General features: G+C 33.3%; 1 protein-coding gene across 13 annotated transcripts in view; it reads left to right on the top strand.

The window, feature by feature from the left end:
* CCDC171 (coiled-coil domain containing 171) overlaps window positions 1-24,941 on the top strand; it is a 388,533-nt gene that overhangs the window by 61,952 nt on the left and 301,640 nt on the right. For 12 of the 13 annotated variants that reach the window (XM_074361538.1, XM_074361540.1, XM_074361539.1 and 9 more), the window contains one exon: window positions 5,847-5,985. The exons of the other annotated variant lie outside the window; for it this stretch is intronic. In XM_074361538.1, the coding sequence (XP_074217639.1) occupies window positions 5,847-5,985 (139 nt within the window). The remainder of the gene's footprint in view (window positions 1-5,846; window positions 5,986-24,941) is intronic. 13 annotated transcript variants of the gene reach the window in all.

The raw sequence follows: 24,941 nt of genomic DNA, 5'->3' as shown, positions 1-24,941 counted from the left end.
AGTGATACTGCAACTAGGGGCTTGCATGCATGTGACTCACTTCATATTTAGCTTTGCATGGTTTTGTTTAATTTATATAACACCCTATGAGATAGCTATTCTTTTTATCCCCATTTTGCAGATGTGGAAATTGAGGCTTTATTTAAATTTTAATTTTTTATTGTTTTTTAATTTTTTTAACATTTTTTATTGAGTTATAGTTAGTTTACCATGTTGTGTCAATTTCCAGTGCAGAGCACAATTTTTCAGTTATACATGAACATACATATATATTCATTGTCACACTCTTTTTCACTATGAGCTACCATAAGATCTTGTATATATTTCCCTGTGCTATACAGTATAATCTTGTTTATCTATTCTACATATACCTGTCAATATCTACAAATTTCGAGGCTTAATGAGGGTAAGGACACACAGCTAATAAGTGGTAGAGTCAGGACCTTTCTAACTCCTACTAGTTTTACCCGTTTTCAGTTATAATGTCTTTTGTCTGAAGAGTTCTGTGAAATGCTTTAAGAAGTTTATAATTGTTTAATATGTTTCCAAAAATAAATCAATAATAGACAGTTTAAATCATTCCTTCTCAGAGGGTGGAACACATACCAGCATTGGTAGGTGACATGTATTCATATATTATAGTTATGTATTTATTTTTAATGTTCATTTCTATTTATGATACATAATGGTTTTCCATTTACAGTTGTAATATAAAGTTTCCTTTTAAAATACTTCATTTAACTTATGATGTGAGTTAATTTCAAGAAAAGTATTATTTAGAATGGTAGTAATTGTTATGAGTATGGCAAAGTTATAAAGATGGCACTTGAAAGGCTGAAGTTTGAAAAAATTTGAAGTTCTGAACTGTGATTATTTTTCTTAGTAATGCTTATAATATTTTAAATGAATAATTCTTAACCAAATTTTCTTGCTTCCTCTAGAATAACTTAAATGACATTCTGTGAACATTATTCTAAGGATTTATGCTTCATTTTCCTTTGAACCATAGCTTGAATCTGCACATTTATATATAAATATGTTTGAAGGGCCTTTATGTAGTGTATAGTACAGGCTTCTTTACTGTTGCTTTGAGGTAATGATTGGGACCTGCTAGAGAAACTATAAGAAGTCAGACTGTACTCCCAACAATTAAAGCTTTCCCACAATGAAGTGATAGACTTTTTGGGAAATTAGTGAACTCCCTGACTTGGAAAGTTCAAAACAAAGGATGGATGATTCTCTGTCATGGATACTGAAGAAGAAAAGAGTCCTGCAAAGGTTGGACTAGAGGAATTTTAAGATACCTGCTAACATTTAAGCTGTAACATTTTAACGTATGTACTATTTAAGTTGGCCCCCAAAGCAAACTTTTTCCCTTAGATTTGTTTTGCTATTATTTCTGTTTTGGTGCTTGAAAATTTTTACTCAAATTTTGTATTCCAATAAGCACAGGCTAATAATTCTAAATGTTAGTGATGTATTCCAACTAAGCACCAGCCAACAATCCTAAGTACTTTACCATAATGTCCCTTTTCTGTTCTTCATCCCTTTGTAACTGTGCTATAATAATAAAACAGTTAATAATAATTAAAAAAATAGTAAAAATTAAGTAGTAATTGAAGCTCACTACTTATTGATAGTTCCTGTGACTTCTCTTCCCCTATCCCATCTTCCTTTTCATTGTATGTAATATGACAGCCCCTTCCTTTCCATTTATCTGTGGTATGAGAAGGAAATGACAGGAGGGGTGACTGGATAAGTTATTTCATTTTCTACCTGTAGTTTGATTCTTTTTCAGAATCTTCTTTAAAATCTTTTAGAGTTACAAACTCAATTATTAATTTTTCAAAGTAGTTCTAAGTTTTGGATAATATATTTTAAAAAGAGAATTGATATTTTAGGTCTTTAAGGTAAATAATTCCTTTAATTTACAACTTTGCGAGTAGTGAGTTTTAGAGCAGACGTTGTTTTAGCTGTTGGATAGAACTGACTTAGCAACTGGAGATAATGAGAGTATAGAGGAAATGCTGCCTGAACCTTGCTGGTGGTAAAGGTTTTTAAGTTTCTGTTTCCTCCCAGGTAGATCTAGGCAAGATCTTATTGAAAGGCAGGAGAAAAAAGCTGTGTATATATTTCAGTTTTAGTTTTGGCCAACACTTTAATGACAATGAATATTCCTCCATGAAATTATTTTAGATGAATATATAGTATACATATATAGATGGAATACACATATTAGATAGAATATATATTTTAATATATCATTATATATTCAGTGTTATATATAATAATACAATAAATAAAATTGTTATATACTAAACATTATCTTTTAAAGAGCTCAGCTAAGAATTTGAACAATAACAGGCTATTTTAACAAATTATATAATGTAACAATACTTTTAAATACTATATATATTCTATATTTCTGTAATCAAATTTCCTTAGTTATAAATTTTTTTCCATTGAAAGCTTGCAGTGTGGAACAAAACTTTTCAATCTTTTTATTTTGGACCTTTCAGTATGTCAGATTTTCATTAGCAGTAGTAACTGATAGTTGGGCAGTAGGGAGGAGATCATGGTAATCTTTAAATCTGCTTTAAATTTAAATTTAATTTAAAGTAACACTAGTCAAAGATATGATATTGAATGGACTGAATCTAAATATATTTATCTTATTACATTCAACATATAGAAATTCTCTATTTTTAAAAAAATATCACCCCGAAGTATAAAAAGAACCAAAGTATTATAGTTTGTAACACTGTTACTGTTCATATTCTTGGTAAAAGATAGCCTGGAGAAGACTGTTAAAACAGCTGTACTGTTGTCAGATTCTTAGCTGAGTCCTTAAAAAATAGGAATCCAGTAGAAAAGAAGGCATCTTAACTACGAGTTTCCTTCTGTTCCCTTTCCTTTTTTCCCTAAATCCTCCATCTTTCAAGTTCTGTCTGTTTTGTATTAGGTTCTAAGAGACTGGGGCTCCCTTTAACTTTCATTTTATTTGCCCTACACATTGCCCTTGGGTGGGACTGTTGGTAGAAGCATAGGAGCCAACTTTTTTGGGTTGTGCATGAGATTCCTCATGGCAAAGGATGTTCCCCATTTCAGTGGACTCGATTTGGACTTTGTTTATAAAATAGCACCAAAGAACAAGTGCATTTATATTTGCTGAGTAATAATATTTTTTATTTAAAATTCTATTTTAATCAAATTAACACTTTCACATAGTCTAAAAAGTAAAATAGTACTGTTAAACTCATGAAAGACAGCATTTTGGTATCCTATTGTTCTCTATGACCAGTTTATACTCCTTTGAGGCAACTACTTTTAATTCTTATAGCTGTTTCTTTTGATATTTAACTTCATACTTCTAAATAACATGCATTTTGTGCCATTTTTTTGCTTCTACCTTTAAATGTTAACCTATTGGCCTCTACTTACTTATCTCCATTGTACATTTCTACCATACAACGCACAGTTATTCCATTCCTTCTCCCATTGTTTCAGTAGGGTTGCTTTTTTGGGTAATTTTTTTCTACAACTTTTTTGGGTCCCTCATCTTTGTTTTTCTTTATTGCACATTTTATTATATTCTTTGTTTTTTATTGTTCATGTGGAGAGGAACTTTATTTTGTTCATTGCTGTCTTCCAAAGTCTAGAATAGTTCTTGGCACACAAGAGCTGCAAAATAAAGATTTGCTGAATTATTAAATGAATAAATAGTTAATAATCACCTCACTTTTAGTTGGATTAGTTTGTGTGTCCCAGTCACTAAGTTATTCTTGAACTCTCTAACAGAACTGAAAATCTCTTCTTACGTTTCTATACCTCAGACGTTCTATCATTTTAAGTATCTTCTAAGATATACCCCTCTTGGATTCTTCTCTAGACCTCCTCCTTTCTGGACAAATTGTTTTATAGACTGTCACAGCCTTCCTACCTAGGACTTCACTTCACCATCATCTTTGGCATTTCCTTTACTTCTTTTTTACATTGGATCTCTTGTTTGCTGATCTTATGCCTTCTTCCTTGTTTGATTTACTCTCTTGGAAGGTAGCCTCTTGAGAAATTTATATGAGAGGAAAATTTTTAAAACTTGCATCCTAAAAATGTCTTTATTTAATCTTCACCTTTTCTCTTAGTTCAGCTGGCTGTTTATTCAGTTCTAGTGTCAAGAAGTCTGAAGTCATTTGATTCCTAAACTTTGAATGTGGCCCATGTTTTCCTCTGGAAACTTGCACAGAGTGGCCACCAAATCTGGAAACATAAGCAAGTATCTAGAAATGGTTTACTGGTGTTATAATATAACACACGATAATACTAATATTATGTATTTCCAAACTCTATGGACATAATGTGGAGTCTTCTCTTTGTTCCCAGTGTTCTGGAATTTCACGATGACGGGCCTGGCATGGGCTGCTTTCATTCATGCTGGGCACTCATTGAGCTCTTTTTAGAAACTCAAATAATTCATTTCTGGGATTTTCTTCTATTACTACTTTGCTGGTTTCTTCCTTTCCATTTTCTTTACCTTCTGTTTTCTGAAACTTCTGTTGTTTGTATGTTGGGATTGCTGGATTGACTTTCTTATCTTTTCTCTGCTTTGATCCATTTTTGTTGTTTAGTTCTACTTTCTGGGAGATTGATACAAATGTAGTAACTAATCCTTTTATACATGTTTAAATTTTACCTACTCTATCTTACAATACCTTTGATTCAAAGGAGAATATACCAAAGGGTTGGCAGTAGAATTGTCTGTGTTCCACCTTAGAAAAAGAAATGTCAACCGTTCAGAATAAGATCTTGCATCATTCAAAAATTAGCTCTTCATTTGATTACAGCCTGAGTATAGTGTAGATTTTGTTATACGTGTCATAAAATCTCCAGTATTACAGCTTATAAGTAATAGGAAATGGGTCTGTTGCATTTATCAGGGAGATGTCAGATTAAAAAAATAGTGGCAGCACTTTAATTTGAATTAAAATTATCCATATTAAAAACATTATCCATGTTCAATCCATTGAAATAAAATTATCCATATAGCAAATTTTAAACTATGGTACTTCCTAATTGCTTTTCATCTTATGGTCCAAGCAAGAATGTAAACACAGTTTAATGCTAGCCTGAGCAAAATTTAAATAGGAAGGCAAATCCTTTGAAAAGAAATTTATGTTTTCACAGTGAATATGAATGATTTTTTCCTCCAGTTTTTTTTTTCTTTTTGAGATATAATTGACATACAACATTGAATACAGTAATTAGGTTTTATTTATTTATTTAAATGACAGTATTGGCAATTGAACACAGGACCTTGTGCTTGCTAGGCAAACACTCTACCACTGAGCTATACCCTCCCCGCTGAATATGAATGATTTTTGATTATTCTTGCTTTTGGATTTTCCATGTCACCACATGCGTTCCACTTGCATGGATACTCAGGAGTAAAACATATGTGCCATTTCTAATGTTATACTTTAATTAGAAAATGGTTTGTTAGGACTGCTTTCTGTTTTGAGGCAGTTTCTGAGCAAACTGGACTGTAGTGGGTGGGGTTTGTCTATCATAAATAATGGTAATAACAAATCAGCCCCAACCAGATCCATTTGACTTATAACCTTGGACATAGTACAAATATCTGCTACCGAAAAGGGGGAGGCATTGTTCCCATAGAGTCTTTCATTTAAGAATGTGCAGTCTTTTTTATTTGAAAAAATGAAAAGAGGCCTTTAAAGCCTTTGGGCACAAAACCATGATATATAGTACATCTGCCGCTTGTGTTCACGTTGTATAATAGGACTTGATAAAAGCATATTTTAAAACCTTGCTTTGACACTTTAACTTTTCAGATTAGAAAGAGAGTATTTCTCCAAAAACAAGAAACTAAATGAAGAAATCGAGGAACAGAAGAAAGTAATTATAGACCTTTCAAAGAGACTTCAGTATAATGAAAAAAGTTGCAGTGAATTACAGGAAGAACTTGTAATGGTAAGGTTAAAAAAGAAAACCCTATGGCAATTACTTTATTGGGTCAAATTTGATGTTTACAGGTTTTTTTTTTTCTCACTACATACCATGAAATAATTGTATGAAAGTAATTTTAGTGACATTGATATAAAATTTCAAAACTGGAGATGCTGTTTATAACAAAGATATACATAATAAAACATCTTTGGAATAATTGGGAAAGTAAATGAACTAGTAAAAACTCTGAATTATATGATATTTCAAAATTTATTCAGAGATTATTCTTTTTTTTCTAAGCTCATAAAACAGTGTTACCTAGATGGAAGGGGAATTAGGGTTTATAATCAGTAGATCTAATGATTTCAAAGACTCCCTTTTGTAATCATTTTGAACCTTATCACTCTGTCTTCATTCCCCAATAATCTAGCCTTCATACCATCACCAAATTTATCTTTCTCAAATATTGATCTGATCTTGTCATCCTCCATTTATTAAAAAACCATCAGTATTTTCCTGTTGCTTTCAGAATAAAGTTCTTGTCCTAAGGCCCCTTTCTTTGTGGCTCTACATTAACTTTTCCAGTGTCTTCTATTGCCATCGCCCTCTCTCTGTCTTGATTCAGCCACGTTAGAGTACTCTTTGCTTCCTAAACACATGATACACTTTCATGTCCTCTTGCTTTTGTTCAGGCTGTTCATTTTTTGACCCACGTTGACTGAAATGCTCTTTCTCTTCTTTTAAACAAATTCCTATGTATCCTGTAATACTCAGCTCTGATATCTGGCAGTCTGTGAAGCTTTCCATGGTTCCATTTTTTCCTGCTTATTCATCCACCTAAAATCAGAATTCAGCCCTCTCCCAACTTTCTTTAGGTCTTAGTTTAGCATCTCTGTCCTAACACCAAAATCTGATTTTCTCTTCCCCAAGTAATTGAGAGTGCATTTGAGGTTAACTTAATTCATTTTACATACCAAGATTACACAGTAGTACTTGCCTCAGTAAACATTTGTTGGATGGATTTATTGGTTGATGCAACATACTCTACTCTGCAGTTTGCTGGGAACCTTAAGAGGGAGGGCATGAAGTTTATAGTCATACTCTATTTTCTGTTCGTCTTGTTCTCCACATACATACCTACCTCACAGACTTGGCTTTATTTATTTATTTATTTATTTATTTATTTATTTATTTATTTATTATTGAGGTACAGTCAGTTACAGTGTGTCAGTTTCTGGTACACAGCATAATGCTTCATATATGAAGCAGTCATGCATATATATACATATATTCATTTTTGTATTCTTTTTCACCATAAGTTACCACAGGATATTGAATATCATTCCTTGCACTATACAGTATCAAATTGTTGTTTATCTATTTTATGTATAGTGGTTAACATTTGTAAAACTCCCATCCCCAAATTTATCCCTTCCCACCCACTTTCCCCTGGTAACCATAAGATTGTTTACTGTGTCTGCGAGTCTGTTTCTGTTTTGTAGGTGAGTTCATTACTGTCCTCTTTTTTCTTTCTTTTTTAAGATTCTACGTATAAGTGATATCATGTGGTATTTTTCTCTTTTTCTGGCTTGCTTCACTTAGAATGACAATCTACAGGTCCATACAGGTTGTTGAAAATGGCATTATTTTATTCTTTTTTATGGCTGAGTAGTATTCCATTGTATAAATATACCACAACTTCTTTATCCAGTCATCTATTGATGAACATTTAGGTTGCTTCCATATCTTGGGTATTGTAAATAGTGCTGCTATGAATATTGGGGTGCGTGTATCTTTTTGAATTAAGGTTCCCTCTGGATATATGCCCAGGAGCAGGATTGCTGGATCATATGATAAGTCTATTTTTCAGTCTTTTGAGGAATCTCCATACTGTTTTCTGTAACTGCTGCACCAAATGACATTCCCATCAACAGTGTAGGAGGGTTCCCTTTTCTCCACACCCAGCATTTATTGTTTGTGGTCTTTTTAATGATGGCCATTCTGACTGGTGTGAGGTGATACCTCATTGTAGTTGATTTGCATTTATCTGGTAATTAGCGATATTGAGCAGTTTTTCATGTGCCTATTGGCCATTTGTATGTCTTCATTGGAGAATTGCTTGTTTAGGTCTTCTGCCCATTTTTGGATTAGGTTGTTTGTTTTCTTATTATTAAGTTGTATGACCTGTTTATATATTTTGGAAATTAAACCATTGTCAGTTGCATCATTTGTAAATATTTTCTCTCATTCCTTAGGTTGTCATTGTGTTTTACTTACGGTTTCCTTTGCTGTGCAAAAGCTTATAAGTTTAATTAGGCACCATTTGTTCATTTTTGCTTTTATTTCTGTTGCCTGGGTAGACTGTTCTAGAAGAACATTGCTAAGATTTATGTCAGATAATGTTTTGCCTATGTTTTCTTCTAGGAGGTTTATAGCACCTTGTCTTGTATAAGTCTTTAAACCATTTGGAGTTTATTTTTGTGTATGGTGTGAGGGAGTGTTCTAACTTCATTGATTCACATGCTGCTATCCAGTTTTCCCAACACCACTTGCTGAAGAGACTGTCTTTTCTCCATTGTATGTTCTTGCCTCCTTCGTCAAAGATGAATTGACCGTAGGTGTGTGGGTTTATTTCTGGGCTCTCTGTTCTGTTCCATTGACCCGTATGTCTGTTTTTGTGCCAATACCACACTGTTTTGATTACTGTAGCTCTATAGTAGAGACTTGGCTTCTTTACTTTCAGTTATATTTCACAACTCTTAGTGACAATAGTTACTGAGGAAAATGAGTATTTTTTTCTCCTTTTCAAAAAAGATAGAAACTCTGGGTTATACTAAGACATAGTGGCCAAATCAGTGCTGCCCAGATAGAAAGGTAATGGTAAGACAGAAAAGTAATAATGGGATAACATTTAAACTCTTTATCATTTCAAGTGGTACAATATTATATACAGACAGGTGCTTTCTGTCTTGCTTCAGCCACATTAGAGTATTCTTGGCTTCTTCAACACATATATTTTCATATCTTCTTGTGTCTGTTCTGGCTGTTCATGTTTCTGACCCACATTGACTGAAGTGCTCTTTCTCTTCTTTTTCCTTAACAAATGTCTGTATATCCTCAAATATTCAACTCTGTCTCCATTCAACTCAAGATATCCAATTTGTTCTGATTCAGGGATTGATATAATTGCTTGTGCTGTGGTTGAATTTGTAATCTGAATACTTTGGATGTGGGGTTTTAGAAAGCTTAGAGCTCTCTGTGTAGCGTACTTGGATGCCTGTTCACTGTTATGTGCTGCCCTAAATTCATGCGCTATCCCACCTCTTAACTCCTGACTCAGAGGGGTGAATCATGGTGGAGAAAAACACATCCGAGTCATTGAGCTGAGTCTTGGACTTGGTCTGCTTGCTGATTAGATACTGTAATCAAATAATTTGGAAAGTAAGTTATAACTGAGAATGCAACAAGAAGACCTCATCACCAATATAAGTTGCATGAATCCTCCTGATTCTGGTCTTCTAGCACTCCAGTGACTAGACACAAAATAAAAGAAGTTGGCTTAATTCACCACTGAGGGTTGGATAATTTGTGATTAAAAATAATTTACTTGGTGCAAACATGTTTCTTTTAAACTGGGTGGATGGTCTGAAACAAGGCGAGTAGCTCACTGGCAACCTCTGTTTGCTTGTGTGGGCCCTTGACACTCATCCTATAAAGAACCATTGCTCTGATCATAGTGTTGAAGAGTATAGACTAATTGTTTCTTCAAAGATTAAAATGAAGTACTAAAATTAATTGCAGATTTGTGAATCGTTCCTTGTGGAAGAGCCAATGGGATGTTCAAAAATTTATTCAGGTTGCAGCCTTAAATCACCTATAGTTCATATGGTTCAGCCTATTTATATATTCCTCTCTGTTTTTTTTTCCCCAATCTCTCTTAAACCCCTAGCTTTATGTCTTATTTCTTCCATCTTTGTTTTATTTTCTTCCTCTTTTTTCCTCCACTATTATTAGCTTTCTCTTTGAACTTATTCTGTTTTATGCTTATTAGAACTGTTGCTTACCTGAGCATAATATGAAATTTAAAAAATATTTAATGAAAATTTATTTAATAAAAATACTATAACTTTAAATAGTACATGCAGTGTTTTTCTTTTTATTAAAAAATTCATCTACCTCTTTCCCTAAATACACTTTTCTTGTAAATATTCCTTTTTTTCCCCAATAAGTTAATGGCCTTTGTGTGCTTGTGTTGTCTTAAAAATTTTTGTTTAAAGAGATACCTATCAAATTAAAACATTTAAGCCATAAAAATGCAGTTTTTCTAGTTCTGCATCCCCATAGTCTGGCTATTATTTTTGCTTTGAATTCATCGTTGGTTTTGACTGAAGAGAAAGTGACTTTAGAGGAAACTTTTACTTTCTGCTTTTGGGAATGAAACTTTGTTTCAATGACATCCCATAATCCTATATACCCCAATGTGTCTTTCCTATAGTTATATTTCTTTTGAACATAATAGTTTCCGTTTTTATAGAATATAGGTGGGAGGCATAAATTAGCTACAAGTAATTTTTCTCTCCCTTTGAGATAACAGCTTGTTTTCTAGTTTAGGTCGCATTCATGGCCATTATTCAAGTCTTGCTCTTTATTTTCTCTGTTGCACTGCACTGCAGAGAAAATTAAAGCTACTTTCCTCTGTAGGTTTGCAAGTGAGATCAAGGTGTTATTAATAATGTGCAAAGACATCAAGAAGTTTTGAGACTTAAAGTGACCGTTATATAACTTAGGATAGCATAGCCCTTTAGAACTGAAAGAGGCCTTAGGGATCATCTAGGTCAGGATACACAAAGTGTTAATAAACTAGTTGCAAAATTATGGCTCCCCTGTTTTAAGAGAATACAAATATAGGACATAATTTTGGAAAAGTTCAAACTGAGTATGTTGAGTCTTTTATTACTATTCAGAAATATAAACCTATCTGACTTTAACTGTTCTTTTATATCCATGAAATTCCTCCTATTCAATATATGGATTTAGAAGATATGATTAGCAAATGAATAGTATACTATTTTTAATGTCATAGAATTTCAACATAGCACATCTAAGATTTTAATGAAATTAGTTTCATGTTCTGTGTTACACACTATTGAATCTGATGTTAAAAAGTTTTGATTAAAATTGAACTATTAATTTGAAAATTTGTGAACTTAATAGGTATTTAATCAACTACTAAATAAAAACGGAATTTCTAGTTTAAGCCACTTAGTAATCATGCTTATTACAGCCCATCAGAGGCTCAACAGATCCAGTTGGGTCCTTTAGTTGTTACTGTGAGTTTTTATATATGCTTCTCTTGAAGCAGGGGAGCTGTTGTTTTCAAATTGGTGTTATTAGGATTTGCTTTGTGCTTTCTACAATGAAATTTTTTAAAGTCCATCATTCCTTGAGATTTGTTTTTCTGCCACTCAGTAATATTTAGTTACAGCTCTAGGAGAGACCATATATTGAGAAGGGAATTCTAGTTCTCAGGAGATTTTGCTCAAAGAATATTTTATTCTCTAAAGAACTTGTGATTGAAAATGGTCAAGTGTGTATTTTTTCCCTATTCTTTGGGGGCTTGACTTGATTATATAATAATAATGACTGCTAGCATTAGATAGGATTTTGAAAAGTTCTTTGATTGCTATGTTTTGTGGTACAGTTAATGTTTCTCGATAATATTTTTGCTTCAAATGATCTATTAGATTTTCTTTAGATGGACATGTTTCTGATTTTGCAGGAGGTATTCAAAACTAATGGGCTAATATTCTATTCTGAATTTTTGCTAAAAATTTATTGATTTCTGCATTTCACCCAGAATAGGAGTAGTATTTATACATGAGCATTGTTTTTGCTAATATAAACATCACTTTCTTACTCTCTCAGTGGTCCTGAAAAATTTAATATTATTAAATAGTATTCATCAAATGTGTATGTTCATATTTGTGTATTTAAATGTGCATTATATGGCTGACTCCCTAAATTTATAATGTGGGCATAAAACTTTTTATTTTTTTACCATATAAATGTAATTTTAATTTTTTTTATTGAAGTATAGTTGATTTACAATATAGTGTTAGTTTCAGGTATACAGCAAAGTGACTTGGTTATATGTATACATGTGTATATATCTATATTCCTTTTTTGATTCCATTCTATTATAGTTTGTTCCAAGATACTGAGTATAGTTCCCTGTGCTATACAGTAAATTCTTGTTGTTTATCTATTTTATACATGGTAGTGTGCATCTGTTAATCCTCTGCTCCCAATTTATTCTTCCCCTTCCCCTTTGGTAACCAGAAGTTTGTTTTCTGTATCTGTGAGTCTGTTTCTGTTTTGTAAATAAGTTCATTTGTACTGTTTTTTAGATTTCACATATAAGTGATATATAATGTTTGTCTGACTGCTTCACTTAGTATGATAATCTCTAGGTTCTTGAAATTTATTCTTATGTAAATTATTAAGTTTTGAAAATTCAAATTTCATTTTTGACCTGGGAAAAAATAAAATGGTATTGTGTGTGTGTGTGTGTGTGTGTGTGAGAGAGAGAGAGAGAGAGAGAGAGAGAAAGAGAGAGTGAGCAGGGAGAGAGAGGGGGGGAAAGACCAAGAGAGAGGAAAAGAGAAAGAAAGAAATAGAGATAGAAGGAGATGTTTATGTGTGTCAAGGCCTATTTCAGATTGGAAGGTAGCGTTTTCTGAAAAATAAACTAATTGTAAGCCTATATTCAGATTGGAAGGTAGCATTTTCTGAAAAATAAACTAATTGTAGAGCTACGTAAGAGAGGGTGACATTTCCTCATATAACAAGCAGTTGGGATCATAGAATGCTCACATCCATGGAAGCAGCACAGGCAAACCAGGAGGGGAAGAAATAGCAAACTGTTCTATGAAGAAGTAAGAAATACTAGTTATCATCAGTACAATCAAGGAAAAGCTGCACATGGTGATGATTATGAAAGCTAACCAAATCAAATTCAGTTCAGCTGAACAAGCTCTCTGGATTCCTTACAAATGCACTGGGTATGTCATGGTAACTGGGTGGAAGATAAGATAAAAAGGTGAGCTGTGGAGCATAAATATGTGATGTGGGTTATAGGTTCTGGTGCTCCTCTATTTTTACTCAAAATTCCTTTGTAATGGCTTAAAATATATTTAAACTAATTTAAAAGCTTACTTGAGTTCAGAATGTTTAGAAGTTCTAAGTGTTGTGTATCATTGCTACAAAAGTTCAACTCATTTTTAAAATGCTAACTTCATTAAACAAACATAGTGACTAAAAGTATTTATTTTTTTACCTATTTGTTTTTTCTATAATTTTTATTCTTATTAACTGTTTCCCTTAATTACTTTTACTGTTATTTATAGTTTGAGTCAACTTTTCCATTGCAGATCAGCAGGGTCCATTTGGCCATTTTCTAGATATAAATGTTTGCTTGTGCTTTTTATGTGTTATTTCAAGAGCTTGTATTAGAATTTTTTATTTACATGCATATCTATTAGTGATCTTCATGCATGATTGGCAAAAGTGAGGGATGAGTTTTTGAGTTTTTGTGGGCTCAAAGGAAGATAAGATGATAGAATGACATGTTAGATTAAACCAGAAATTCATTCACTTTAGCATTGTGTGAGATATAAATACCAAAGTGGAAATATAACATAGTTCATTGTCATCTCATTGTTCTTTCTGGCTAAAGATATTTTATAACGAAGCTTGACTCCTCTTTAATAATACATTAAGTTATGTCAGTCACAAATTTTTCTGAACTTTCTATGACTATTTTGATATTTTTAGTCCCCTTTCTATACTGGTTGCAGATTCTTCATGACATCTAAAGTAGTCCTTGGTTCATGGTGAGTGATCAATAAATGTTCAACTGAACATCACCTGGTTAGCCAATACAGTTCTAAGGCATGTTTAGTCCTAGAGTAATAAAACTATGCGAATTATATCCAAAGCAAAAAGAAGTAAGTTCTTTCATCCTATAGTTCTATCTTTTAAATTTCTATAAGTGTGTAGAATTATAGAATTTGTTGAAACAACAATTTAACATTTAACCTAACTTATTCTTTATGCCATATGATAAGACATGTTAATCAAAAATTAGAAACTTAGTATTTTATCTTTGCTTGGCACTTTGTTTTCAACCAAGATGTTTTGTTTATTTAGCTGATAGATTCTGTTTTCATTCTAGAATTTCTTGTATATCAAAAAGGCTATTAAGAGAACTAACAGTTTTGAGAACAAAATTTAGATATAAGTGCAATCCACACTTAAAAAAACTCCAAATGCTTTCTCTATATGAATGAAGAATGGAAACTTCAATTTATAAAACCAAAACAATTTATTAGGTGAAAAAATGTCAACTGTAAAAGAAAAGGATATTTTACTGTACACCTGAAACTAACACATACTATAAGTCAGCTATATTTCAATAATAAAAAAGGATAGCTTTTCTGGTCGTAACCCAGTTTGTAAACCTAATTATTAGATTTAAGTAAAATTTGTATTGGCTGTATTATGAGACTATTTGCCAGATATCTCTATAGAAAATGAGAATATTGCTAATTATTAATGGAATAGCAACTTTAAGGCATAGTTAATTCTTTTTAAGGCTTGGTTAATTCTTTTTAAGGTTTGTCATTGATCAGACCTTTCCTTTATTCTTTGAAAAATTTTATACTGATCATTGTTTCCTGGCTAATTCGACATTAAATTTGATTTTGAATTGTAATGGTATTGAAACTTTAGCTCATCTTTTAAAAAATTGAAATATAGCTGATGTACAATACTATGTTAGTTTGAGTTATACAGCATAATGATTCAACATTTAAATATACATTATGAGATAATCACCATGATAAGTCTAGTAACCATCTATCCCCATATAAAGTTATTACAGTATTGCTGATGATACTTCTTGTGGTATATAATACATCTCTGTGACTTACTTATTTTATAACTGGAGGTTTGTACCTCTTAATTCCCTTCACCTGTTTCATCCATTCTCCTGCCTTCCCTCTGGCAACTGCACATTTGTTCTTTATATCTATGAGTCTGTTTTCATTTTTTTGTTGTTCATTTGTTTTGATTTTTTAGATTTCACATATAAATGACATCATATGGTGTTCATCTTTCTCTGTCTGACTTATGTCACATATTTAGCTCATGTTTTAGTCAGGATTCAGCCCTATACTTGAAAGAGAAGAATTGTTGTTGAACCAGGAATTTAATTGAACTTTTATATTAAGCTGACTCCAAGTATGCAATGTGTCTAGAGTTCTTCATTTATATTTCTGTACATTTTTATCCCTTGAAATTGATGGGACTTAATCTGAGCCAGCATATCACAATAGAAAGAACATATATTTTGGAGACAGATTGATTTGGGTTTTAATCCCAGCCCTATCTCATAATAGTTATGTGACTTTAGTGATATTATCCCTCTGAATCTGTTTGCTCCTTTGTAAAATGGTGTTAATAATATCTACTGTGCAGGATTTTCAGTGAGCATTAAAGATAATATATGTATTGAAATAACAGAGGGTCTGTGTGTGTGTGTGTGTGTGTGTGTGTGTGAACTCTGTGATGCTGGAGCTCCTCTGGAAAGATAACTTTCTGATAATATTGGGAAAATACTAAATATGAAGACCTAGGAGGCTAAACCTTTAGGACATTAAAATATATTGTAGAGAAGAACTTCTGGAATGATGGAGTAAAGAGTTTGGTTAACCTATCAAAACAACAGTTTAACTGGTGAAAAAATTAAAAACCCAATCATATAAAGCTTTGAAAATTGTCCTAAGGGCAAAGGAGAAACTTTTATTCAGGAAAATCTACTAATCATAAAAATTAAAAACCTTGGTTCTTCAAAGAACACCATCAGAAAAATAAGAACACAGCTCAAAGAATGTGAGAAAATATTTGCAGCTCATATATCTGGTAAAGGGAGTTTAAACAGAGTATATAAAGAACTCTTATAACTCAACAATAAAGAGAAAAAACCTAATTAAAAAGTGGACAAGAGATCTGAACATAGACTTCACCTTAGAAAACATAAAAATGGCCAATAAACACATAAAAAGTTGCTCAATATCACTAGTCATCAGGAAAATGCAGATCAAAACTATAATGACATATTGTATCACACACACTAGGATGACTATAAGAAAAAAGATAGGTAATAACAATTGTTGGCCAGAATGTAAAAAAATTGTAATCCTCATACACTGCTGTTGAATGTAAAATGATGCCTCCACTTTGGAAAATAGTTTGAAAGCTCCTCAAAATGTTAAAATTGGAGTTATCATATGGCTTAGTAATTGTACTCTTAAGTATATACCCAATAGAAATGAAAGTAGACATCTGCATATTCATAACAGCATTTTGCATAGCAAAAAAAAAAAAAATAGAAACAATCCAAATGTCCATCAACTGATGAATGGATGAATAAAGTTGGTACATACATATGATAGATTATTTTTCAGGTATAAAAAGAAATGAAGTACTGATTAATGGTTCAATATGGGTGAACCTTGAAAACATTAAGCTAAGTGAAAGAAACCAGACACAAAAGCCAGACACATAATGTATAATTCAATTTATGTGAAATGTCTCGAATAGGCAAATCTGTAGAGATAGATTAGAGTTGCCAAGGGCTGAAGGGATTGGGAGAAAATGGGGAGTGACTGCTAATGAGTAAGGGGTTTCTTTTGGGGTGATAAAACTGTTCTAAAATTGTGGTGGTGTTTGTGCAATTCCATGAATGTACAGAAAACCATTGAATTGTATACTTTAAATGGTTGAATTATGTAAATAACATCTCAAGCAATTAGAAAGAAGAAAATCTAGTAAATTTTGGTAGAAACTGTGAGAGTCTGTGGCATTCGAGTGATGTCTGGTTCCATAACGCCTTTTCCAGCCCCTGCTCCATGTTACAGAACCTCTGTCCTGGGCTGATGCAGCTGAGAGGATGAGCCCTTCCTCTCTAGCTCCCAGGCAGGGGCTATTCTTTCATCACAGGAAAGGCAGACTACTGGAATTTCTCATCCCTCAGAGCTCTATGTTGTAGCAACTCTATTCCAGGCAGGGCTGAGAGGATCAGATCTCTCTTCCTCTACTCAGCTTTCACTTGGAATGCAGAAGCTGTATCCCTGGCATGGCAGGGCAAGAATATTGGGCCAACTGCCCTTGTCCCAGAACAGCAGGGGTTGTAGTGCCCTGCAATGGCCACTTAGAGAGCAGGATTGTTGCTATGGAAAAAGTGGATCCTCACCCCCCAGCTCCAGTGCAGTGGAGGATAAGCTGGCTGGCTATGAAGGGAAAGAGCTCTGCAGCTCTGCTTGAGGGGACTGACCTTATTTGGGTTAGAGTGGCGAGCTCCATGTTTAAGGGCATGGTTGAAAACAGTACAAATCTTGGCAAAGAGTAGTTAATTAAGAGGAACCTCATACCTCTGTGATACAATGAAATAACAGAGCATCCAGAAGTTTAATAGAACTAGAGAAAGATAACCAAGAAGAGCCTTCACAGGGTCACAGTTAAGTTTGGGGTTTCGGAAGGCTATGTGCAAGTCCTAGGCTGCACCCACTCAGGAGTAATCAGAGCAGGATGCGAGACAGACTTGAAACATGCCCCATGCTGCACACAGACACATCAAAACAGAGTGGAAGTCTCATTGGCACAAGGGGCTTAAACACAACCAAAGACTGACTGCACAGTAAGATACTCTGACCCTGAGGTGATTCCCGGAATCCATGCTTGAAAATAACTTCACAGCCATGCCTGGCAGTCTCTGAGACTGTGTGCATGCCCAAGGATGTGCCCTCTCAGTAGTGATCAGAGAGAGAACCTACAGGCTATGATTCCTTGGCTGAAGGCAGGGGAAAAAAAAACAGTGGAAACGTCTTGAACTGTGAGAGCAGCCTCCAAGCTGCAAACACATCCAATAGTAAAGGGTAAAAATCCAACTGGCTAAGCAGTCTTAAGCACAACTTTTGACCAATAACTGACTTATGCCCACCGAGGGGTGACCCTAGGTAGCCAACATAAAAAATGAAAACAAGGGGGAAAAATCTGAGCAGGGAATCAGAAGATGCCCACTGTGATGGAAATAAATTTGTAGAATTAGTTCAATCAAATTATTAAACACATAAACAAATATTCAAACAAATACAACAACAACTCTGAGGGAGAGGACCAGTATCCAGAGTTGCTACAATATTGCCCAGTCATCAGTGAAAAATTATAAGATTTATAAAGAAATACGACAGTGTGACTCATACATAAGATGAAAAATGGCAACAGAAATTGCTCTTGAAGGCACTGAATGGAATACTGAGTTGACAAAGATGCCACAGTACCTTTTTTAATTTAAATATGATCAGAAAGCAAAAGAAACCATGCTTAAAGGATTAAAGGAAAGTATGAAGAAAAATTTATCAAATAGAGAAGATCAGTAAAGAGAAATTATTGAAAGTAGGTTGGAAGAGAAAGGATATAAAAACTATACCATGCACACAACAAATAAAAAGAACTGGAGTGGGTATACTAATATAAAACAAAATAGACTTCAGAGCAAAAATGTTACTAGAGATAAAGAGGAACATCTCATAATGATAACAGGATCATTCTGCCAGGAAGAACTAACAATGCTAACAATGTAAATGTATATCCACCTAAAAATAGAACTCAAATATACATGAAACAAAAACTGACAGAATTGAAGAGAAATAGACAACAATAATGTTTTGAGACTTCTACACCACACTTTCAATAACGTGTAGGTCAACTTGGAAGATCAACAAATAAATAGAAGACCTGAACAATCCTATAAACAAACTAGACCTAACAGACATTTATAGAATATCCCATCCATTATCAGTAGAGTGCACATTCTTCTCAAGTACACATGAAACATTCTACTGGGTAGATTGTATGTCATGCCATAAAATAAGCCTCATTAACTTTAAAAAGGATTGAAATTATACCAAGTATATTTTCTGACTATAGTGGATTAAATTAGAAATCAATAACAGAAGGAAATATGGGGGGAAAAATCACAAATATGTGAAAACTAACATGCTCCTAAATAAACTGGATCAAAAAAGAAATCACAAGGGAATTAATTAGAGATGAATGAAAACTGAAAGAATATATCAGATCTTACAGGATGCAGCTAACACAGTGCTTAAGAGTGAAATTTATAGCTATAGTCACTTGCATTAAAAAAATCCTCAAATTAATAACCTAATCTTTCATTTTTAAGAAACTGAAAAGAGAAGAGCAAACTAAACCCAAAACAAGTGGAAGAAAAGAAACGAAAGACTAAAGCAGAAACAAGAGAAACAATACAGAATAATAGAAGAAATCAATGAAATTAAAAGCTGATTCAAAAGAGAACTAAATTGATTATCATTTAGTTAGACTGACAAAAAAAGAGAAGAAACGTAAGTTATGAAAATTATGAATGAGAGAAGGGACACAGCTACTGACTGTGCAGAAATAAAAGAACTATAAGAGAATACTGTGAACAACAAGTTAGGTAATTTAGGTGAAATGGATAAACTTCTAGAAAGACATAAATTACCAAAACTGGTAAAGAAGAAATAAAAAAATCTGGATAGACCTATAACAAATAAAGAGATTGGCTTAGTAATCAAGAAGCTTCTTACTAGGAAAGTCAAGGCCAGAAGGCTTCACTGATGTATTCTACCATATATTAAAGAAGAATTAACACCAGTTCTTTTTTGTTTTTTAAATTGAAGTGTAGTCTGTTTACAATATTGTGTCAATTTCTGGTGTACAGCAAGTAGTTCAGTCATACATATGCGTACATATATTCGTTTTCATATTCTTTTTCATTATAGATTACTACAATGTATTGAATATAGTTCCCTGTGCTATACAGTATAAACTTGTTGTTTATCTGTTTTATATATAGTAGTATCTGCACATCTTGAACTCCTAATTTATCCCTTCACACCCCCTTCTCCCCCAGTAACCATAAGTTTGTTTTCTATGTCTGCGAGTCTGTTTCTGTTTTATAAATAAGTTCATTTGTCTTTTATTTTTTGATTCCACATGTAAGTGATATTATATTTTACTTTCTCTTTCTGGCTTACTTCACTTGGAATGCCATTCTTCAGGTCCATCCATTTTGATGCAAGTGGCATTTTATTTTATTTTTTATGGCTAAGTAGTATTCCATTGTATAAATATACCACAGTTTCTTTATCCAATCATCTGTTGATGGAGATTTAGATTGTTTCCATATCTGGCTATTGTAAATAGTGCTGGGGTTCCTGTATCCTTTTGAATTAAAGTTCCCTCTGGATAGATGCCAAGGGGTGGGATTGCTGGATCATATAGTAAGTCTATTTTTAGTTTTTTGAGGTATCTCCATACTGTTTTCCATAATGACTGCACCAAAGTACAATCCCACCAACAGTGTAGGAGAGTTCTCTGTTCTCCACACTCTCTTCAACATTTATAATTTGTGGACTTTTTAATGATGGCCATTCTGACTGGAAGAAGAATTAATACCAGTTCTTCACAGATTCTTTCAAAAAAGAGAAGAGGAAGGCAACATTTCCCCTCTCGTTATATGAAGTTAGTATTATTAACATGATAACAAACCAGAGACATCACAAGAAAAGAAAACTCAGACCAGTATCCCTTTTGAGTGTAGATGCCAAAATTCTCAACAATGTGATAGCAGACTAAGTCCAACATTTTGTAAAGAAAATTTTACACTATGATCAAGTGGGATTTATGCCAGAATGTAAGACTGATTTAACATCTGAAAATCAACCGGTTAATAGACCTTATTTATAGAATGACAAAAACCAAATGATCATCTCAATAGTGACAGAAAAATGTTTGGTAAAATTAAACAGTTTTTCATAACATAGATGCTTAACAAACTAGAAATAGAATAACGAGCATCTGTGAAAAATCTATAGTCAATGTCAAAGCTAATGGTGAATGACTGCTTTCTCCCCAAGATCATGAACAAGACAGAGATGTGTACTGTCACGATGCCTAGTCAGCACTGTACTGGAGGTTCCAGCCAGAGAAGTAGGCAAGAAAAAAGAAATAAAAGGCATTAATTTTGGAGAAGAAAAAGTAAACTACCTATGTGCAGATCATGTAATCTTGTATATTAGAAATTCATAAGGAATTCACACACACACACACACAGACATACACACAACTATTAGAACTAGTAAGTTTTAGCAAGGTTGCAGGATACAATGCAAGATCAATATCAAAATCAGTTGTATTTCTGTACACTAGCAATGAACAATCCAAAAATGAAATTAAGAAAATAATTTCATTTATAAAACATCCAAAAGTAATGAAGTACTTGTGCAACTTAATGAAAGAAATGCAAGAATTGTATGCTGAAAACTAGAAATGACCACTTTAAAAATTAAACAAGACCTAAGTAAATAGAAAGACACTATATGTTCATGGATCATAGGAGTTAATGTTGTTACTTGTGGAGATGTTAGTACTCCTCAAATTGATGTATAGACTCAATGCAATCTCTATCAGAATCCCAGCTGACTTTTTGCAGAAATTGACAGACTGATCCTAAAATACATGTGGAAATGCAAGAGACTTAGAATAGCTAAAATAATCTTGCAAAAGAAGAATAAAGTTGGAGGAGTAACATTTCCCAATTTTACAGCTTACTACAAAGCTGTTGTAGTCAAGAGAGTGTGGTATTCATATGATATGGAAAAGAACTGAGAGTCTATTAGTCCATTAGTCAGGGTTATGCAAATCAAAACCACAATGAGATACCTCTTTTCAGTCATTAGCATGACCATTATTAAAAAATGGACATAAAAATGGACAAGTTTTGGTGAACATGTGGAGAAAATGGAATCCTCACACTTTGCTCATGGGAATGTAAAATGGTGCAGCCCCTTTGGAAAAAAAATCGGCAGGTTTTCAAAAAAGTTAAAACTAGATTGCCCATAAAACCCAGCAGTTCCACTCCTAGGTGTATGCCCCGAAGAAGTGAAAATATACATCCACATAAAAACCTGTACATGGAGGTTCATAGCAACATTATTCATAGCAACCCAAAAGTGAAAACAACCCAAATATTCATCAACTGATGAGTGGATAAATAAAATACGGCTTATCCTTATGATGTAATATTATTTAGCAATAGAAATAAAGTACTTGTACATTCTATAACATGGATGAAACTTAAAAAACATTGTTCTTTGTGAGAGAAGCCAGTCATAGAAGGCCACATTTTATGATTGCATTTATATGAAGTGTCCAGAATAGGCAAGTAAGAATGGTGGTTGCTCAGGGGTTGGAGGGTGATGGGAGGATGGAGTGTGGCAGTTAATGGGTATGGCATATATTTTAGTGGAGACAACAATGTTCTAAATTTAGATTGTGGTTATGGCAGCACAACACTGTGAATAGGCTAAAAACATTGAATTGTACACTTTACTGAGTGAATTTTATGTTATGTCAATTATATCTAAGTAAAAGTAAAAAGTATATAAAATTACCGTAATTAGGAATTTGGTACTGACAAAATAGAGAATCAGTGAAGCAGAGCAGAGAGTTCAAAATAGCTATGAATATGTATGGGAATTTAGTATATGATAAAGTTGGTGTGTATAAAGGAAGAAACTTCAGTTCTAAGGAAAAACATACTCCTTTGTATCTCCTCTCTCTACACACAACATTGCTTAGACAGAACATTTTCAGTCACCAAATGTGTCAGGATTTCCCTGCATCAGGCAATTCTGCCACACTACCTAGGTGTCCTACAATAGGACTCAATTAGCTGGAGAGTGTCAGACCCCACAGGTTAAGAATTCAGTTCCATGAGACTGCTTCCCATCTGTCACCCTCCGGCCCATCTACTCCCCACCCCCCCACGTATACATACACACACACATCTGAGATGCTAGTTCCAAGTCCACCTTGTTATTTGCGCTTACTGACCACCCAGCTGTAAACTGGAAGTTCCCACAACTCCCTCCTCAGATTTAGTTAATTTGCTAGAGCAAGCAGCCTGCATAATGCAGGAAAGCAGTTTATTTACTAGATTATAGATTTTCTTGTTTGTTTTTATAAAAGGATGTAATTCAGAACAGCCAGATGGAAGAGGTGTGTGGGGCAAGGTATGTGAGAAGAGTCTCTGAGCTTCCATGCTTTCTGTCTGGGTGTGCCATCCTCCCTGGATATCCAGGTGTTTCTCACACCAGAAGCTCCCAGAACCCTTTCCTTTTGGGTTTACATAGAAGCCTCATTATGTAGGCATGACTGATTAACTCATTGACCATTGGAGATTGATTTAACCTCTAGCTTCTCTTTCCTCCCTGGAGGTTTGGGAGTGAAATTGAAAGTTCCAACCTTCAGATCACATGGTTGGTTCCCCTGGCAACCAGCCCCCCCATCCTTAGGTTATCTAGGGGCTTTCCAAAAATCAACTCATTAACATAAAGCTCAGATGTGATTGAAAGGAGTTTTGTTATGAATAACAAGATACCTGTTTCACCTTTATCTCTCTGAAGCCATTTGGGGAACTGGGAATAAAACTAAATATAACAAATATTTTGACAAAAGATGCCCTTATGACTCTTATACAGGAAATTAAAAGAGATTTAGGAACTGTGTACTGGGAACCATGGATGAAGACCAAAAATATATTTATTATTATAAATCACAATATTAGCATATGCCAAATCAATATTTAAAGATAGATCTATCCTATAAATAGTTTTTGGATAACTGACTGTACATAAGAGGAAATAATGTAACTAAATCCCTGCCATATTGCTTCTATCAAACAAATTCTGGACTGATCAAAAAGCCATAAAAGAGAAAAAGCACTGGAAGGAAAAGGGAATTAAGTATTTTATAATCTTGGAGTAAGGAGAGTGTGACATAAAATCTAGAAGTCCCAGAGCAAATTATTGATGACTTTGATCACTTAAAAGTTTTTTTTGTTTTTAAGAATATAGTCAGAAAGCAAATGACAAGTCGGCAATCATGACTTGCAATGTGTGTGACAAAGTGGTTGATTCCATATTTTATAAAGGACTGTAATAAGTTACTAAGGAAAATATGGACAGTGTAATATAAAAGTGGGCATCTGATATAAGAAGACAGTTCACAGAAAAATAAATACAGGTGGCTAATAAGCATATGAAAAGATACTTAATCTTATTTACAGTTTAAGACATACACATTGAAATCAGTTGATAATGCTTACCACTAGAAAGGTATTGAGAAATAGGCACTTATACCACTCATAGTAGTTAACACTGGTAAGCCTTTTTGGAGAGCACTTTGGTAACAATTATCTGAAAACAGTTGTACAAACCCTTTTACCCATCAAATCTATTTCTAGGAGTTTATTGAGTAGAGATACTTGAATGTGCATGCAAAGATATGCAACTACACATGTAGGGATGTATATTATATATTGTCACTAATAGCAAAAGATGCAAATAACCCATAAATTTAGGTACTAGGGAACTGATTAGATTAATGAATGATACAGTGGAAAAATTAATTAAGCAATGGAGTACTAGCAGCTAAAAAAATGTAATATAGAAAGATGTCAGAGACATACTATGAATGGAAAAATAATTTATATAGTAGTATATATACTTTGGTCCTGTTTGAATTTAAAATGATATATATTTTATGGAAGTAATTTTTTATTATATAAAATATAATTTTGTGTATTATATAATAAGATTTCTATAATTATAAAACGAACTATGACTACACATTGCCTATAATGATTGGGTTACCCTCTATTTCTCTCAATTGCTTGATTTTTTTTACCAAAAGGATAATATAGATAAACTCAAAAAATTTAATAGAATATTGAAATATTTAATAATTGAAAGTAACTCCATAATGTGTTTTCACAATTGGTGCTTTATAAA

The sequence above is a fragment of the Camelus bactrianus genome, chromosome 4, assembly GCF_048773025.1.
Source record: "Camelus bactrianus isolate YW-2024 breed Bactrian camel chromosome 4, ASM4877302v1, whole genome shotgun sequence".
Taxonomy (NCBI): domain Eukaryota; kingdom Metazoa; phylum Chordata; class Mammalia; order Artiodactyla; family Camelidae; genus Camelus; species Camelus bactrianus.
The sequence above is the reverse complement of the archived record's forward strand: the minus strand, read 5'-3'. Positions and strand labels throughout refer to the sequence as shown.